Here is a 13,346-nt window from a genome sequence, read left to right as displayed (position 1 = left end):
GCCTTCACTGCATATTTTTAAGGACATAAAGGAGTATTATGATCCCCTGTGACAGAACATCCTACACAACATGCACTGCAGTTGTTCTGGACTAGCTGAGGCACGAACCCATCAGCAGGACCCCCCCGGGCGTTCAGCCCCGTGCTGGGGGGCTGGGCTGCCCCTCCCCTCGCAGCCAGAGGTGTCTCACCAGCGCCAGGACGTTGAGGAACTCTCGCGTGTCGAAGTGCAGCAGGGTGCGCACGTAGGGATACACCTCCTCCTCCGCGGGGCCCTCGGCCGAGTGCAGCCGGATGAGGAACTCGAACACCTGAAAGAGGTTCCCACAGACACGCCCTGGGGGTCTCACACCTCTGCCAGCACAAGTGCACGGGAAGGCAGCGTCCTTACCTGCTCTGCACTGAAGGTACAGCCCCTGCAGGACTCCATAAGGGTTCCCATTTGAGTGATGTTTGCTGCTGCTTGTCAGCAGGAAAAAAATTCCCCCTCCTTACACTCACCAACCAATTTAAAATCAATCAAAATTTGAGATCAAACAAAAATTAAGGCTTATTTATACTTGCAGATGGAAGTGTGTGAAATTAGAAAACTTCCTCCCCTTCCTGGCAGCTTTCCTGAGAAGCTGTGCAACTCCCCCGTATCCAGGGCACAGCTCCTCTCCTTGTCAGCAGCTCCCTTGGGAAGAGCCAGTCCCTCTGCCTCCTCACTGGGAGGCACAAAGCTCTCAGCACTGCACAGACTGACTTTGAGGTGCTATTCAGTTCTCTGCCTCCTCCACTGACTTTGCAGTTCCTGAAATTCGAGGATGTCTTCCAAAATAAAGGAAATTCCCTTTCCTCAGCCACTGCTGGGATGTCCAGACCCTCCCAGGGAACCAAGAGGGCAGTGACAGCCCCAGGTGTCTGCACGCCCTCACACAGAGCTGGCTGCCAGCAGGAGGGAGCAGACTGCTCCAGGCTGGCACTGGGAACAAGTGTTGGATACACACGGGGATCCCACGGACACCTGACACGCCATGTGCTCCCCAGCCATCTCCAGCAAATGCCACCTTCCCTCATTTACTCCTATCCCCAGTATTTTCCCTGTCACCACAGTGGCAGTGAAGCCAGCAGGGATTAGCAGCTTGACTGGGAGACCCACACCTTCCCTGGTGGCTTCCTTGGCCTCGATACCCAGCTGGGAATGCTTCAGGAACAAGCCCAACCCACGAGAGAGAAGGGTGTTACTGCAGCCCAGCTCCCAGGAACGTGCTCAGAGGGCACAAAAAGCAGGGCTGGGGGCTCCCCCCAGAACTGCTGCTCCTGCCTGGGCCCTCCTTGCCCTCAGCCTGAGCCAGCTCAGGTGTGTGCAGGGGACAACTGACAGCCTTGGGACAGTGAAACAGCTGAGCCAGCAAAGGGCAGAGGAGTTTGCACAGCCTGTGAGGGAAGGGTTTGCAGTAACCTGGAGGTACCACACACACAGAGCTACCAGCTCTGGAACAGGCGGGAAAAACCAAACCAAACACAAACCTCCCCCCCCTCCCAAACACAAACCTGTCCCACAACCAAAAAACATCTGCCATTGTTCTGTAAAGAGAAAGTGCAAAGCAGAAAGTGCATCCTCTTACTGAATCCCTGGAACTGAAGTGAAATGCTGGAAACCCCAAAAGTGTTTGTGGTGAAACTGGACAGAAACTCAGGGAAAAGTTTTACGAGCACAAAGCAACAATCAGTAACACCTTCTGTTTTAAGAAATTGTCAGAGATGGCTCCAAGGAGTCAAAAGCCTCAGAGAAACCTACAACCAAGAGCTACTTAGCAGGGACATTTCTACCCACTGTCAGTGCCATGTCTGAAAACAGGGAAGACCCTCCCCTATTTGACACATCACAGTCAATTTTAGAAAAAAGAGACAGCTACAAATTACTGGTAACTTTGTGGTAAAGAATCAGGTAAAAATCCCCAGTCACTAAGAACTCTATGCTCCCACACCCAAATTAAAAGTTGAAAGAAAAATATTAAGTTTAAATGTTCAGCTTGATTTCATTATTTAAAAACTGATTTGGCATTTACAGTGGTATACACGCCTTTCACAAGGATGCAGTTATTAGACTGACAAGCTTTCCCTCAAAAACCCAAGAAATAAGACATATGCAGCTTCTTGGGAACACCTCACACGGGAAAGCTGCCTTCCAAAAGGTTTCTCACCTGATTTTTCACCAGAGGTACCAGATCTTCAGGAATATCTCCCAGTGGATATGCACGGCCTGCCAAGCAGCAGCTACAGAAAAAGAGGGGAGAGGCATCTTAATATATCCTGACATTAAACAGATTGAGGACAACTGTTTATTTTCTTAGTTAGTTTTCAGGCTGCTCTTAAAGCAAGGCAAACCTATTTATTTTGTAGATCACAAAGGCAAGCACTGCCTGCAGTGCATTCACTGCTGTTAACACACACTGAGCCAATGCACTGCAGGAATGTGCATCTGAGGTGTCATTCCATGGCAGAAAAACACTGGGAAAACTCTGTATTTCTCACAGAGTTCTTTGGAATTTTAGGAATGACCTCCTGCAAACGACAGGCAATGCAGCAAGGTTGTGCACAGCTCTCCCAAAAGGCAGGGCAGCAGGGGCCAAGCACAGCTGCTCAGGCCATGGAGTCAGTCCCTGCTCCAGGAGCACTGGGACACACTCAGCACAAACCTCCCTCGGACCCAGTCCTGAAGACAAAACCACGGGAGTGGCACATCAACAGTAACTTGGGCTCGAAATCTCCACCCCCATCCTGCCTGTCCCCTCAGGCCACGAGCACCAGGAAGGCACAGGAGCCCCAGGCCAGCTGCAGTGAGTGCCCACTGCTGTCCTGCACACCCTCTCAGAACCTGGAGCTCCCTGTAAGATCCTGCAGCTCTAGCACAACAGTTTAGCAAGTTTAAACCTGGTGGCACCCCCAGGCAGCACCCCAACACTTCCTGAAGGGCCTTACCTTATATACACCAGCAGCTTGTTGCCCATGACCACCTGCTCATCTACAAAACAAAAGTGATTTGTCACCTCTTCTTCACAAGACAAGACAGAGAGATGCAATTCTTCTCCCAGCTGTTGGCAAAACATCCCATCTGACACATGCAGTTCAACACACAGAAAGTTGAGCAGCTTTACACACAGTAAGCAGTACTAGAGCACTCTTCTGTTCTCCAAGACCCTTATATTGGGTATATATTCCCTTTTTGCATCTCTTGGAAGTGACTAGGGATATTCAAAGCATCAAATAAAAAATAAAAACATAGAAACCCTCAAAGGAAAAGAATTCTGTACCTGTGAGAGACTTCCCAGCATTCAGTGGAGGAGCAATGACTTTGAACAGCTTCTGTAACAAGAAAAAAGGCAGTGCTCAAGCAGCTGGAAAAGCTCAAAGCAAAGAACCTGTGTGGTTTGAAAGCAGAGATCAATGGGGTGTCTTCCCACAGAAACTCTTTATCACCATGCCTTTTAATTAAAAGGCACAGAGAACTCCAAGACATGGCAAAGGATGCTTTTCCCAGCTGATGTCCTGAAAAAGTGGCCTCTACTCAATCAGCTCTAACTCTAAGCACAGGCCATGCTAAGAGAAATGTTCAGCAGGTCAGACACGCCGGTACCAGCACAACCCACTGGCCCCACACCCTGCTCCTGAACCTCCAGAGACTGTGCAAACCTTCAGCCCACCCAGCAGGGTCACCAGAGCCTTTGGTCTGGGTGTGTAGGAGGAGGAAATTTCTAAGCACTTAGTTCTAGAATGCAGAAAAATATTTTTGTGCTCCTACAACTAGTGCTCGGTTTCCAGAACTCCTTTGTCAAATCATGAACAGGTAAGATTTTCTTTCCTGAGGAAAATCCAAGGAAGTTAAGCTGCTAAAAACTGGGCACTTGAAGATTTTCAGATTCCAATGGCCTCAGCTCTTTTCAGCACTACTGAGAAAACACCAGCAGTAAAAGACAGGATTTCTCCCTTGAAATGGAAGGGCAAGAACACGGAACACACAGAATGAGAACCCCCTGGGTCTGAGCTGCTGAACTCAGGAGTGAGAGCTGAACAGCCAGTGAGCCCCCAGAGCACGAGCCCTCTCCCACCTCCATGGGGCTGATGAAGTCGTTCATCCCACTGTTGTACACGTAGATCATGGCGTCGTAGAGACGGTTCTCCCAGCACAGGAGAACGACCTGTGGGCCACAAAGCACAGTGCAGACACACAGCTGCTCTCCCTCACACCTCCCATTCCCATCCCTGTCTGCCATTCCATCACCCACAGCACCACTCAAGGCAAAGTGAGAATTTCCACTCACAGAACCAGGTCTGCAAGGACCCTGAATCCCCACAGGGAGTGTACAACTTACTGCTCACACAGCAAACATGGGACTGAACTGCTGAGATTCTGATATTCATATGAGGGTAAAAAATAAATAAATAGATCATCAGTTTTTCAAAACCCTTGATTGCACTAGTTTGTCTGCTGGTTGGGTTAGTGAATGAAAACATGAAGTTCCCAAGGAGTTTCACCCTGGAAGTGAAGGCCATGCCTCGAAAACAGGACTACTGAGCAGGAACACCTCCCTGTCCCACTAACTGTGCAGTGCAAGAGCAAAGCAGGCTCTTGTACCTGAGCAGAGCAGGCTGGCAGACACCAAGCTGACAAACAACCAGGTTTTTGTGCCACCTCAGCCAAAGTTAAGTCAGGCAAAGATTGAGTGGGGATGCCAGACTAATCCTGAAGGACTAGAATCTTCCAACACATTCAGCTGCTGAGGCACTGACCTACACCAGGACACAAACTGGGGGAGCAAAACACAGCCACATTAATTCCCACTTCAGTGAATCTGATCCCAGGGCACAGGCCTGAGCTCTGTTAGAAATTAGTGACCAAAAGGCATGAACAGTTTGGACTGCCTAAGTCTTGTCTGTGTTTCCCACATGTGGTGCTGTGCTTAAAAGCACCAGGTGCTGATTTTTCCAAAGGAACTCCACACCCTGTGCAGCACCACCACTCACCTGCTGTATGTCTAGGCTGGTGATGTCCATATGCACAATGCAGGCTTCCAAGTTTTCCAACCTGTTCTTGTCTTGGAAGTGAAGCAGCAAGTCTTTCATCACCTGAGGTGTGATTCCCATCAGCTTATCACTTAAGATATATGGCTCCAAGCACTCCAGAAAGATGCCTTTGGCTACAGAATTCTCACTCATCTTATCGTATATCTGGTTAAATAATAGATCCCTGGGAGGAAAGAAGAGTTTAGTTATCAAGTAATTTTATTAAAATCTCGTTACTTATCTATTTTCTGAGGGCTTCAAATTAAACTCCATTTCCTCCATATTCCCCAGACTCAGGAACTGAATGCCCGGTTCAGTTCTCGTACTGGGGCAAGTTACAGGATAAATTAGCTATGGATGTTACAGTAAAAAAAGTGCTGTTAGAGGGGAAGGGATGATGATGACAGGAAAATCTATCAAGGCAGGTTCTTGGTTTGAAGGAAGTTTTCTTCTTTAACACATCATTGACAATTTCAGAGATACTCTGAGCACTGGGTTTCCTTTAAAACCAGTTCTTTACATTCCTCTACACTGTGCTGTGGTATATGATGTGAAATGCCACATCATGTCAGGGGGCAGCCCTGGGGGGGCACAGGGAGGGCGGTGCCTGCCCTGGGACAGGGGCCAGACCAGACTTACATGCGCTGGAGCAGGAGGCAGTAATCGACTATGACAGGCACCACGTCCTGCGGGAGGAACACAGACCCTGAGGGACGGACTGACAGAACCCCCAGCACACCTGCAGCCCGACCAGAGCCCAGCACAGACAGGGAGGGCTCTGAACTGGCCAGAAGCTGCCACAGTTACAGGTTTTCCATGTGGGAAAAACCTCTAGTGGCGCTTCTGCAGAGCACAGGGGGCACCCAGCCACCCCCAAGCCCTGATTTCAGGGGTGCACACAACAGGAGAGAGATTTCTCAAAAATAGACATGTTTGGAGCAAAGCAGAGTCTGATCAAACAACCCAAAAGACTTCAACAAGTGTCCTCTGGAGCACCATACCTGAAAGTGCTGCTCCATAACCTGGATTTTCCCTTGGTCAGGACATTTCTTCAAAGTCCGATCAGCATAATGGAGAAGGATTTCAACCATCTGCATTGCAATAAACAATAAGTTCATTCAGATCCTACACTAAGGCCCTGCTTGGTAGCTCATTTAACAACCTGGCCTGGGGGGTGGCAGCCCTGTAAACTCTGCTGCCCCATTTGGGGCATGAAGTGCTGCAGGAGGGAGCAGAGGGAAGGCTGCCAAGAGGTGATGGTGTGACAGTGGCACAGCAGTGCCCGGTGGGACACTGAGGGCCTGCACTGACTGGAACTGCACAGCCAACCCTCTGAACACACCCTGAAGCACAAGGCTCACCTGGGCCATGTTTTTACCCAGACCTTAAGTTACAGTATCTTAAACAGCAACTTAAATACAAAATCGTAAAAACTCACTCACCTGCAAATAAAATACACAAAAAAAGAACCAAGCACAACTGAATTATTATTGCAATGATTTTTTATTTTAAAAACTTACCCACCCCCAAAAAAGATTCCTGTAACAACTGAACTGGATCAGTTGAAGAGTTTATTCCATGCCCACATAAACACGGAGCAAAGTTTCCATCCTGAGAGTCAGCAAGTCCCATACTGATGGACACATGCCACCCAAAGGACAGGAAAGTCTGGAGTTCCCTACACAGAAGGTTTCTCATCACTGTGAGGGCACCAGAGATCTCCAGGCCTGGATAATGTCACTTTTTGGGTTGCTAACGCTGCAGATTTTCTGCCCACCTTTACCTAAATGGTATTTCCAAGTGTTTTCTGAACTCCTGCTCACAATCTTAGCAGGAGAGGCACATGGACATGTGCCAGAGCCAGCCCTGGGGGACAGCAGGGGTGCCTCATGGCACGGGCAGCAGCACCGGGAGCGCCCCGTGACTCACCCTGTCTGCAATCACTGCCTTCCTCTTGCTCGCGTCCCCAGTCAGGCCTGCAAGGAACGAGGCACGGGGTGAAAAACAAAGCTTGTCCCACCTGAGCCACCACAGAAACACAGACCCTCCACAGCCCAGGTGCTAACACTGCTGCCCTCGAGATGGCGAGGTCAGGGCACTAAACACACAGTGTGGTGCTCTGCTTGTAGCCCACTCCTCTTCCAAAGGGCTGATCCTCCCAGTTTAGAGACTGTTCCAGCACAGGAGTGGCCAGAGCAGCTCTGAGTGCTCCTTAACACTGGGAGGACAATTAATGGAGGGCTGTCAAAGACTGTACACGAGGGGGTCTTGATGCAAAGCAGCTGAATGAAGTGTACTTAAAGGGGAAAATATCATAGATGCCAACTCAAAAAAGCAGTTTTTCATTATTCAGAGAGTCACTATCTGCTTAATTGTGTTATATCTGTGCATTAAAACATGGCACAGCTTCACACATCAGCAATTTCACAGCATGATCTTATCCTGAGAACTTGCTTCTCATCTGTCAGAACCATCAAAAGTTATTTGCTATAAAATCAACATGTCCAGTACAAATCAGACCATTCAAGTGGCAGTTTCTGGCATAATTAACACATTTCCCATAACGAGCTAAGTGCTCACAAAGTATCCTCCTTTGTAGGAAACACAGGGCCAAGACCAGCAGTTCTTTCAGCCCATTGTGTAGTCAGAGGGGACCTGAATGAAAGTGCCTGCCGGGCAGAGCTGGCAGGAAATCCCACTGGAAGTTACCCACAGCTCATGCACGACCCTCAGGAATGTTTTAGCAGGCTGGATATTCAACACCTGGACCCATCTCCTTCACGTGGCAGCAGATTGGAGTCACAACACAGCCCAAGTCACGCTCATTTGAAATCAGCAAACTGTTACAGGGACTATGACTCAAAAAAATCAAACTACTCTTTATAAAGGTGTTGCCTTTGCCAAGCCCAAAGCAGCACATCCTACTTTCTCTCCTTTAATTCTCTTCCCTTTTTTACCTTCCCTTGAAAAGGGGATTTCTGTACATGCACAGGTTTAAAACCTTCCCTAGAGGCTTCAATTAAAAACAAACCAACCCAAACTTACCTACCACAGCCTTTGCTTTGCCTTCATAGAAGGACCAAGCCAGAGCCAGGGCATCTGTGAGGCACTCCTGTTTCAGAAGGTGGTCAACTCTCTAAAATAAGCAGGGATATTGGAGCTCAGTCCTACAGAAGAGATGATCCCCTCCCATTTCAGATCAGCACTTCCAGGAGTGGGTCAGTCCCTGACAGCAAGGGGACCAGACACCTCAGCAGCCCTCCCCACATGCAGTGAAGGCCAGCACCTCAGAGATGCTCCCAAATGCACATTTTCTGCCAGACAGCTCAAAAATCTCAGAATGTCAGGCCCCAGCACATCGAGGCCCTGTGGGTTACAATTTAGGTCAGAGATTTGATGGTCAGAGACCCACAGCACTAGTGACTGCAGCACAAAGAACAAAAATCTTCCATTCCTCATTCCTGCCCCATCCCTTGGATCCCACAAACTCCTCTGCCAAGCTTTCAGCACACAGGTGTGCTCATCCCACCCTCTGCCTTCTCCTGAGCTCCAGTCAGCAGGAGTGAATCAGATCACAAGCACTTGCTGCCCTAAGGAATTATCAGCACCCAAGGACAAGCCTTGGCACATCAGGGAAAAGTGTTAAAGTGTTGTTTGAGAGAAGAGACACTGAGTCTCAGAGCAGCACTCTGTCCTGCAGCAAGAACTAACTCTCCACCCCCTAATCACCACATCCTCAATGACAACTCTGCATTAAGCCCCCTATGATAGAGGCACAACTACAGCACAATACAGTAATTTAGACAGAGGTTGGCTCAGAGCACATGATTGACTTTGATTTCTAGGAGAATCTGTATCTGAAATCACAGGTCAAGGAAAGATTTGTCATTGCAGTTTACTAAACCAAAGTCAGTGGTGAATGGCTGGACACAAAACTAGCAGGGGGAAGTGATCTTGGTAACTAAAAGCTCAGCAGAGCCAACCTGTTGATGTTCCAAGGTGTGGAGAACAGGGACTAGGAACAAAGAAAGGAATGGGAAGGGAATCTTACAGGAGAAAGAGCTCTGCTTAGCCTTGCAAAACAAGGTCTGAGAGAACATACAGTGAACAAACATACTGCAAAGTGGTGAGCCAGAAAGGAAGACAGCTCTTTAATTCAAGTGAAAAGTACAGCACAGGAACAGACAGACACAAAGAGATCACTAAGAACTTTAGTGTGGTAATTAATAGGGTTCAGCTGTAAGAGAAATGATGCTCCTGTGCCAGACAGAAGGTCTGCACTACACACTCCCCCCTCAGCCATCTCAGCACTGTGTCTATGCCATTCCCAGGAGCTGACCCTTGGCAAGGGATGGAGCCTTGTTTGGGAGAGCAGGGTCTCCATTCAGCCTGCAGGTTCCTGCAAGAGGAGTCCCTCAGTGTGCCCTGGAAATCAGTGTCTCCACAGTGCTGGCTCTGTGTGGCAATCAGGGGGCCTGCTCACAGTGCCCAGAACATGCTTCACAAATGCTCCCCCAGGCTCCTGACCTGTACCTGACCAATTCCAGCCTACCAGACGGTTCAGTTTCCCTCTCAACATACCTCTCTCCAGCTTCTCAATGTCATGACGTGAACAGACTAGGAAAAAAAAAGGAAATTAAAATAGTAATTTACTAAAAGTTGCTCATGCAGCCTGTGGTACCCCCCAGATCCCCCACAGCATGCTGGTACAGAGGAACTAAGGAAAGAAACCCTCAAGGAGTGTAAACTGGGGCCCAGTTTTCCCTGCTGTCTTATTTCCTTGTGTTTATTCCCCTGAACATTTATAACAGAGATATTGATGCTCAGGACAGAGGAGATGTCAGTAAAGTAATGCTAAGTCTACCTTGAGATAGCACAAATCAGGACATTGTGAAACTGTGACAAGGTCTTACTTAGCCCTCACCTTGGCTAAAACTGAACTCGTGCACATTTCTTTAATCCCACAGCATAAGTGAACAAAGAACCCATTCCCAATACACATTTCCACAGCAGAAAAACTGCCCTTCTCTGGAAAAAGAGCCACCATCAACAGTGAATGCCCTGTATTTTCATTTAAAAGCTGCCCCCATTTACCTTAGTTCCAAGGTAAAAGATCTGGCCACCACAGCTGCTGATGGACTGGTAACAAGCTTTCTCTCCAACCAGTGCCTACAGGGAGGAAAACCACATGCAATTAACCTGCCTTTTGTTTTAGTAAAGTTTCACAAGAAACATAAATGCACTTTAAAGACCTTTTGTAACTCAGAAATTAAAATGAGGATGGGGAAAGAACACCACAGATTGCTGGGCAGTGGCAAGTCAGAGCTCTGCTGTCACCCCTCTTGCTGGGACCTCAGCTTACAGTGCTGCTGAGCTTTGCCTACCCAAAAACATGGCACAGTAGGGCTCAGGTGCCAAAAAGGTTATGGGGGCTCTTTCCTTGCCATCTGCCACTTCTCAAATCTCCCTCAAGAGCAACATGTAGGGCACACAGAGAGGAAGAAGACTTGAAGTGAGAGCTGCTACAACACAGGCTTGACAGTCAGTAACTAGTGCTCCGGTCTTTGGGGAACAGCAAATAATGTCCTAAAGAATAAAGTACACCAGCTTTTGTCCTGGGCAGAGCATTCCAGAGCCTGGTAGGTGAAGAGCAGCTCCCAAGTCCCTCAGTGCACAAAAGGAACCCCAACTGTGTGTTAGCTGCCCACATCACCACCACGTGTGGCTGCTGAGGTGCTCCAAAATGCCTCTTCCCCCCAGGCTCCCCTTGGGGTGTCTCCCACAAGAGCTGCTGCCCCAGCAGGTGCCTACCAGGGCCTCGCTGACGTTGCCCCCCGTGGCCAGGGATTTGAAGTGGCTGCTGTTGTAGACCAGCTGCACCTCGGGGATCTCTATGGTCTCCAGCTCCTCCTGTGTCTGACGGTCTATGACGTGCAGCTTCTCCACACTGTCCAGCAGCACCGCCGTGCGCGAGTTTATCCACTGCAGGAACAAGGCCCACATTCAGCAACGCACCCACGGCCACAGACCAACCAACCAGCTCTGCCCACAGCCCCAGCACCAGCCCTGGGAGTTCTGGGAGGCCTCTGTTACCACACAGCCCCTCCACAACTGCACACACACCTAACTCCAAAGGTCAAGACAGGGGGGCTCCCCCTGGAGGAAAACCACATGGAATCCTCACAGACAACAGCTGCAGGCAAATGGCAATCACCAGAGCTCCTGTCCTCCTGGTGCACTCTTTATGCTCCAGTGCACCTTCTATCCAAAGGTCTCAAAAACAAGACCATCACACCACCTTTTCCAGACCCCTTAGGTAAATATGGCAACAAGAGCCATTAAAAACAGATATAGTGCAACTGAGTTTAACTCAAAGCCTGTCACTCATATTCTGCAGCTTCTACTTTTATGTTCAAAACCTTGCAAAGGGCTTTTTACTACTTTTACAATTTTTAATATTTTTTTAAAACAGCTAAACATATTTTTAACAAACTACAAATTCCAGCTGATGTGGGTGTCCCTGCTGATGTGGTATTTTGGCCTTTCCTGTTTTGCTTAGTGTATTTTGTAAATGTTTAGAGTTGAGCAATTTTTTTTGAGGAAAGCATCAAACAATTATGGTGCTGTACTTATGTATGGAATAACTGGAATGTTACTGAGCCAATTACACACAAGTTTGCACCTTTTTTAGTTTGAATACAGAATAAAAGTCTTTCTTGCCAGATACCCTCTGGCTCTGGAAAACCTTTCCTCAACAAAGCTACCCCTCCTTCCCAAAAAAGGGCAGTACTGTTGTCTCCATGCTACTGACTTTCTATCCTGTAGCTACAACTTGCTATTTCACTTGTGCTGGTTTTCCACAGTTTAATGGCATTTTCAGTTATTTAGCACTGGATAAACACAGCCAAGAGCACACAACTCAGGGCTGTTGAGATACATTTACAAGAAAACCAGTGCAAAAAGATTTAACCCTTCTACAGGATTGAGACTTACAGTAAAGTTGATGAGATCATAGTGCAGATGAAGCTGCCTCTGCTTAGTGACGTGTATTGCACCACTGTCATCCCTCTTGACCTAAAAGAGAAAGCAGACAAAGCTGACTCAGCTCAGACTCCCTTCAGTTCAGCCTCTCAGCTCAATACTCCAGGAGTCTGGAGCTCCCCCAGACAGGCATCTCAGCACACACCCTTCTCTTTCTGCCCAGTTTCACCAAGAGAGAAGATCCAGATGCTTGAGCAAAGCTTAAGGCCCAAGATGATGGCAGAGTTGGGAAACAAACTTAACACTCCAAAGCCAAAATGCCAGATTTTCTGAAGATTAGGCACTGCTGTCATACTGAAAGCAGGCATGAAACCATCTTCAGACAATCCTATCTGCATGTGTAACTGCTGCAGATCTAAACAGGAGGAGCAGCATGCCCTAAGGTCACGTGCCAACAGGACTTGAAGGCTCTTTTCTTAGTAGTTTATATGATTTTTTTCCAGACTCAAGTTTTAAAGCAAATACTAAAATGGTATCTCACATTCAAGTGCCTTCCCTGAAAACAATCCACACTCTCCCTCCAGCAGAAATCAGCTGCACATCAGTGCTTATGGAACAGATGAATCTTGTGCCTCCAGGCCCTCAGGGGAGGGCACCACTGCTTGCTGAAGAGCAGTGACCACCAGGCTGGATTTCCCAAGCTGGGGGCAAGCTGCAGCCACCCCCAGATACCAGCCTGCCACTGAGGCAGAGGCTCTGTCAGCTGAACACAACAACGGCACGTGGCTCTCTGAGCAGCAGCACAAACCAGGCCAGGCTTACCAGCAGAAAGTGCACGACATCTCCTCTGCAGAAGGCCAGCATGGGGTTCACAGAGCCCTGCACAGCCACGAAGTGCCAGGCCAGGAGGGGCACACTCGAGGGGTCCATCTGTCAGACAATAAAGCACAGCCAGTGTTTGAGGCAGGCAGGCACAGCCTCAGCTGCAGGACACAGGTGGCTCATCAGCTGTTTCTCACTGACTTTGCCAGGCACACACAGGGGCTGCAGAGCATTTCCTGGCCTGCTGGCAGCTGAGCAGCAGCTTGTGCTCTGTGGTCCAGCCCCACGTTCAGTGGACACCCAGTCACAACACCACCAGTGTCCCACCTGCTCAGAGCACACCCAGTCTCACAGGGGCAGAGGGACCACAATTGATTGCAGCCTTTCTCCATTCTCCCAGCCTAACACATCCCAAACCTGCCCCCAGCTGCTTTTCCAAGAGGATTATCACAGCAACAAGTGAAGGTGAATAAGCAACAGTTTAGAAGCCTGCTC

General features: G+C 48.7%; 1 protein-coding gene across 1 annotated transcript in view; it reads right to left on the bottom strand.

Moving 5' to 3' along the window:
- VPS8 (VPS8 subunit of CORVET complex) overlaps positions 1-13,346 on the bottom strand; it is a 72,593-nt gene that overhangs the window by 40,014 nt on the left and 19,233 nt on the right. The window contains exons 12-26 of the mRNA XM_071566916.1: positions 12,852-12,959; positions 12,042-12,122; positions 10,860-11,030; positions 10,143-10,217; positions 9,630-9,665; positions 8,094-8,184; positions 6,978-7,024; positions 6,050-6,139; positions 5,688-5,734; positions 5,010-5,232; positions 4,094-4,183; positions 3,299-3,350; positions 2,967-3,009; positions 2,189-2,261; positions 191-310 (exon numbers count right to left, since the gene is read on the bottom strand). Coding sequence (XP_071423017.1) covers positions 191-310; positions 2,189-2,261; positions 2,967-3,009; positions 3,299-3,350; positions 4,094-4,183; positions 5,010-5,232; positions 5,688-5,734; positions 6,050-6,139; positions 6,978-7,024; positions 8,094-8,184; positions 9,630-9,665; positions 10,143-10,217; positions 10,860-11,030; positions 12,042-12,122; positions 12,852-12,959 — 1,347 coding nt within the window. The remainder of the gene's footprint in view (positions 1-190; positions 311-2,188; positions 2,262-2,966; positions 3,010-3,298; positions 3,351-4,093; positions 4,184-5,009; positions 5,233-5,687; positions 5,735-6,049; positions 6,140-6,977; positions 7,025-8,093; positions 8,185-9,629; positions 9,666-10,142; positions 10,218-10,859; positions 11,031-12,041; positions 12,123-12,851; positions 12,960-13,346) is intronic.

Source organism: Pithys albifrons, chromosome 11, assembly GCF_047495875.1.
Source record: "Pithys albifrons albifrons isolate INPA30051 chromosome 11, PitAlb_v1, whole genome shotgun sequence".
NCBI lineage: Eukaryota > Metazoa > Chordata > Aves > Passeriformes > Thamnophilidae > Pithys > Pithys albifrons.
The sequence above is the reverse complement of the archived record's forward strand: the minus strand, read 5'-3'. Positions and strand labels throughout refer to the sequence as shown.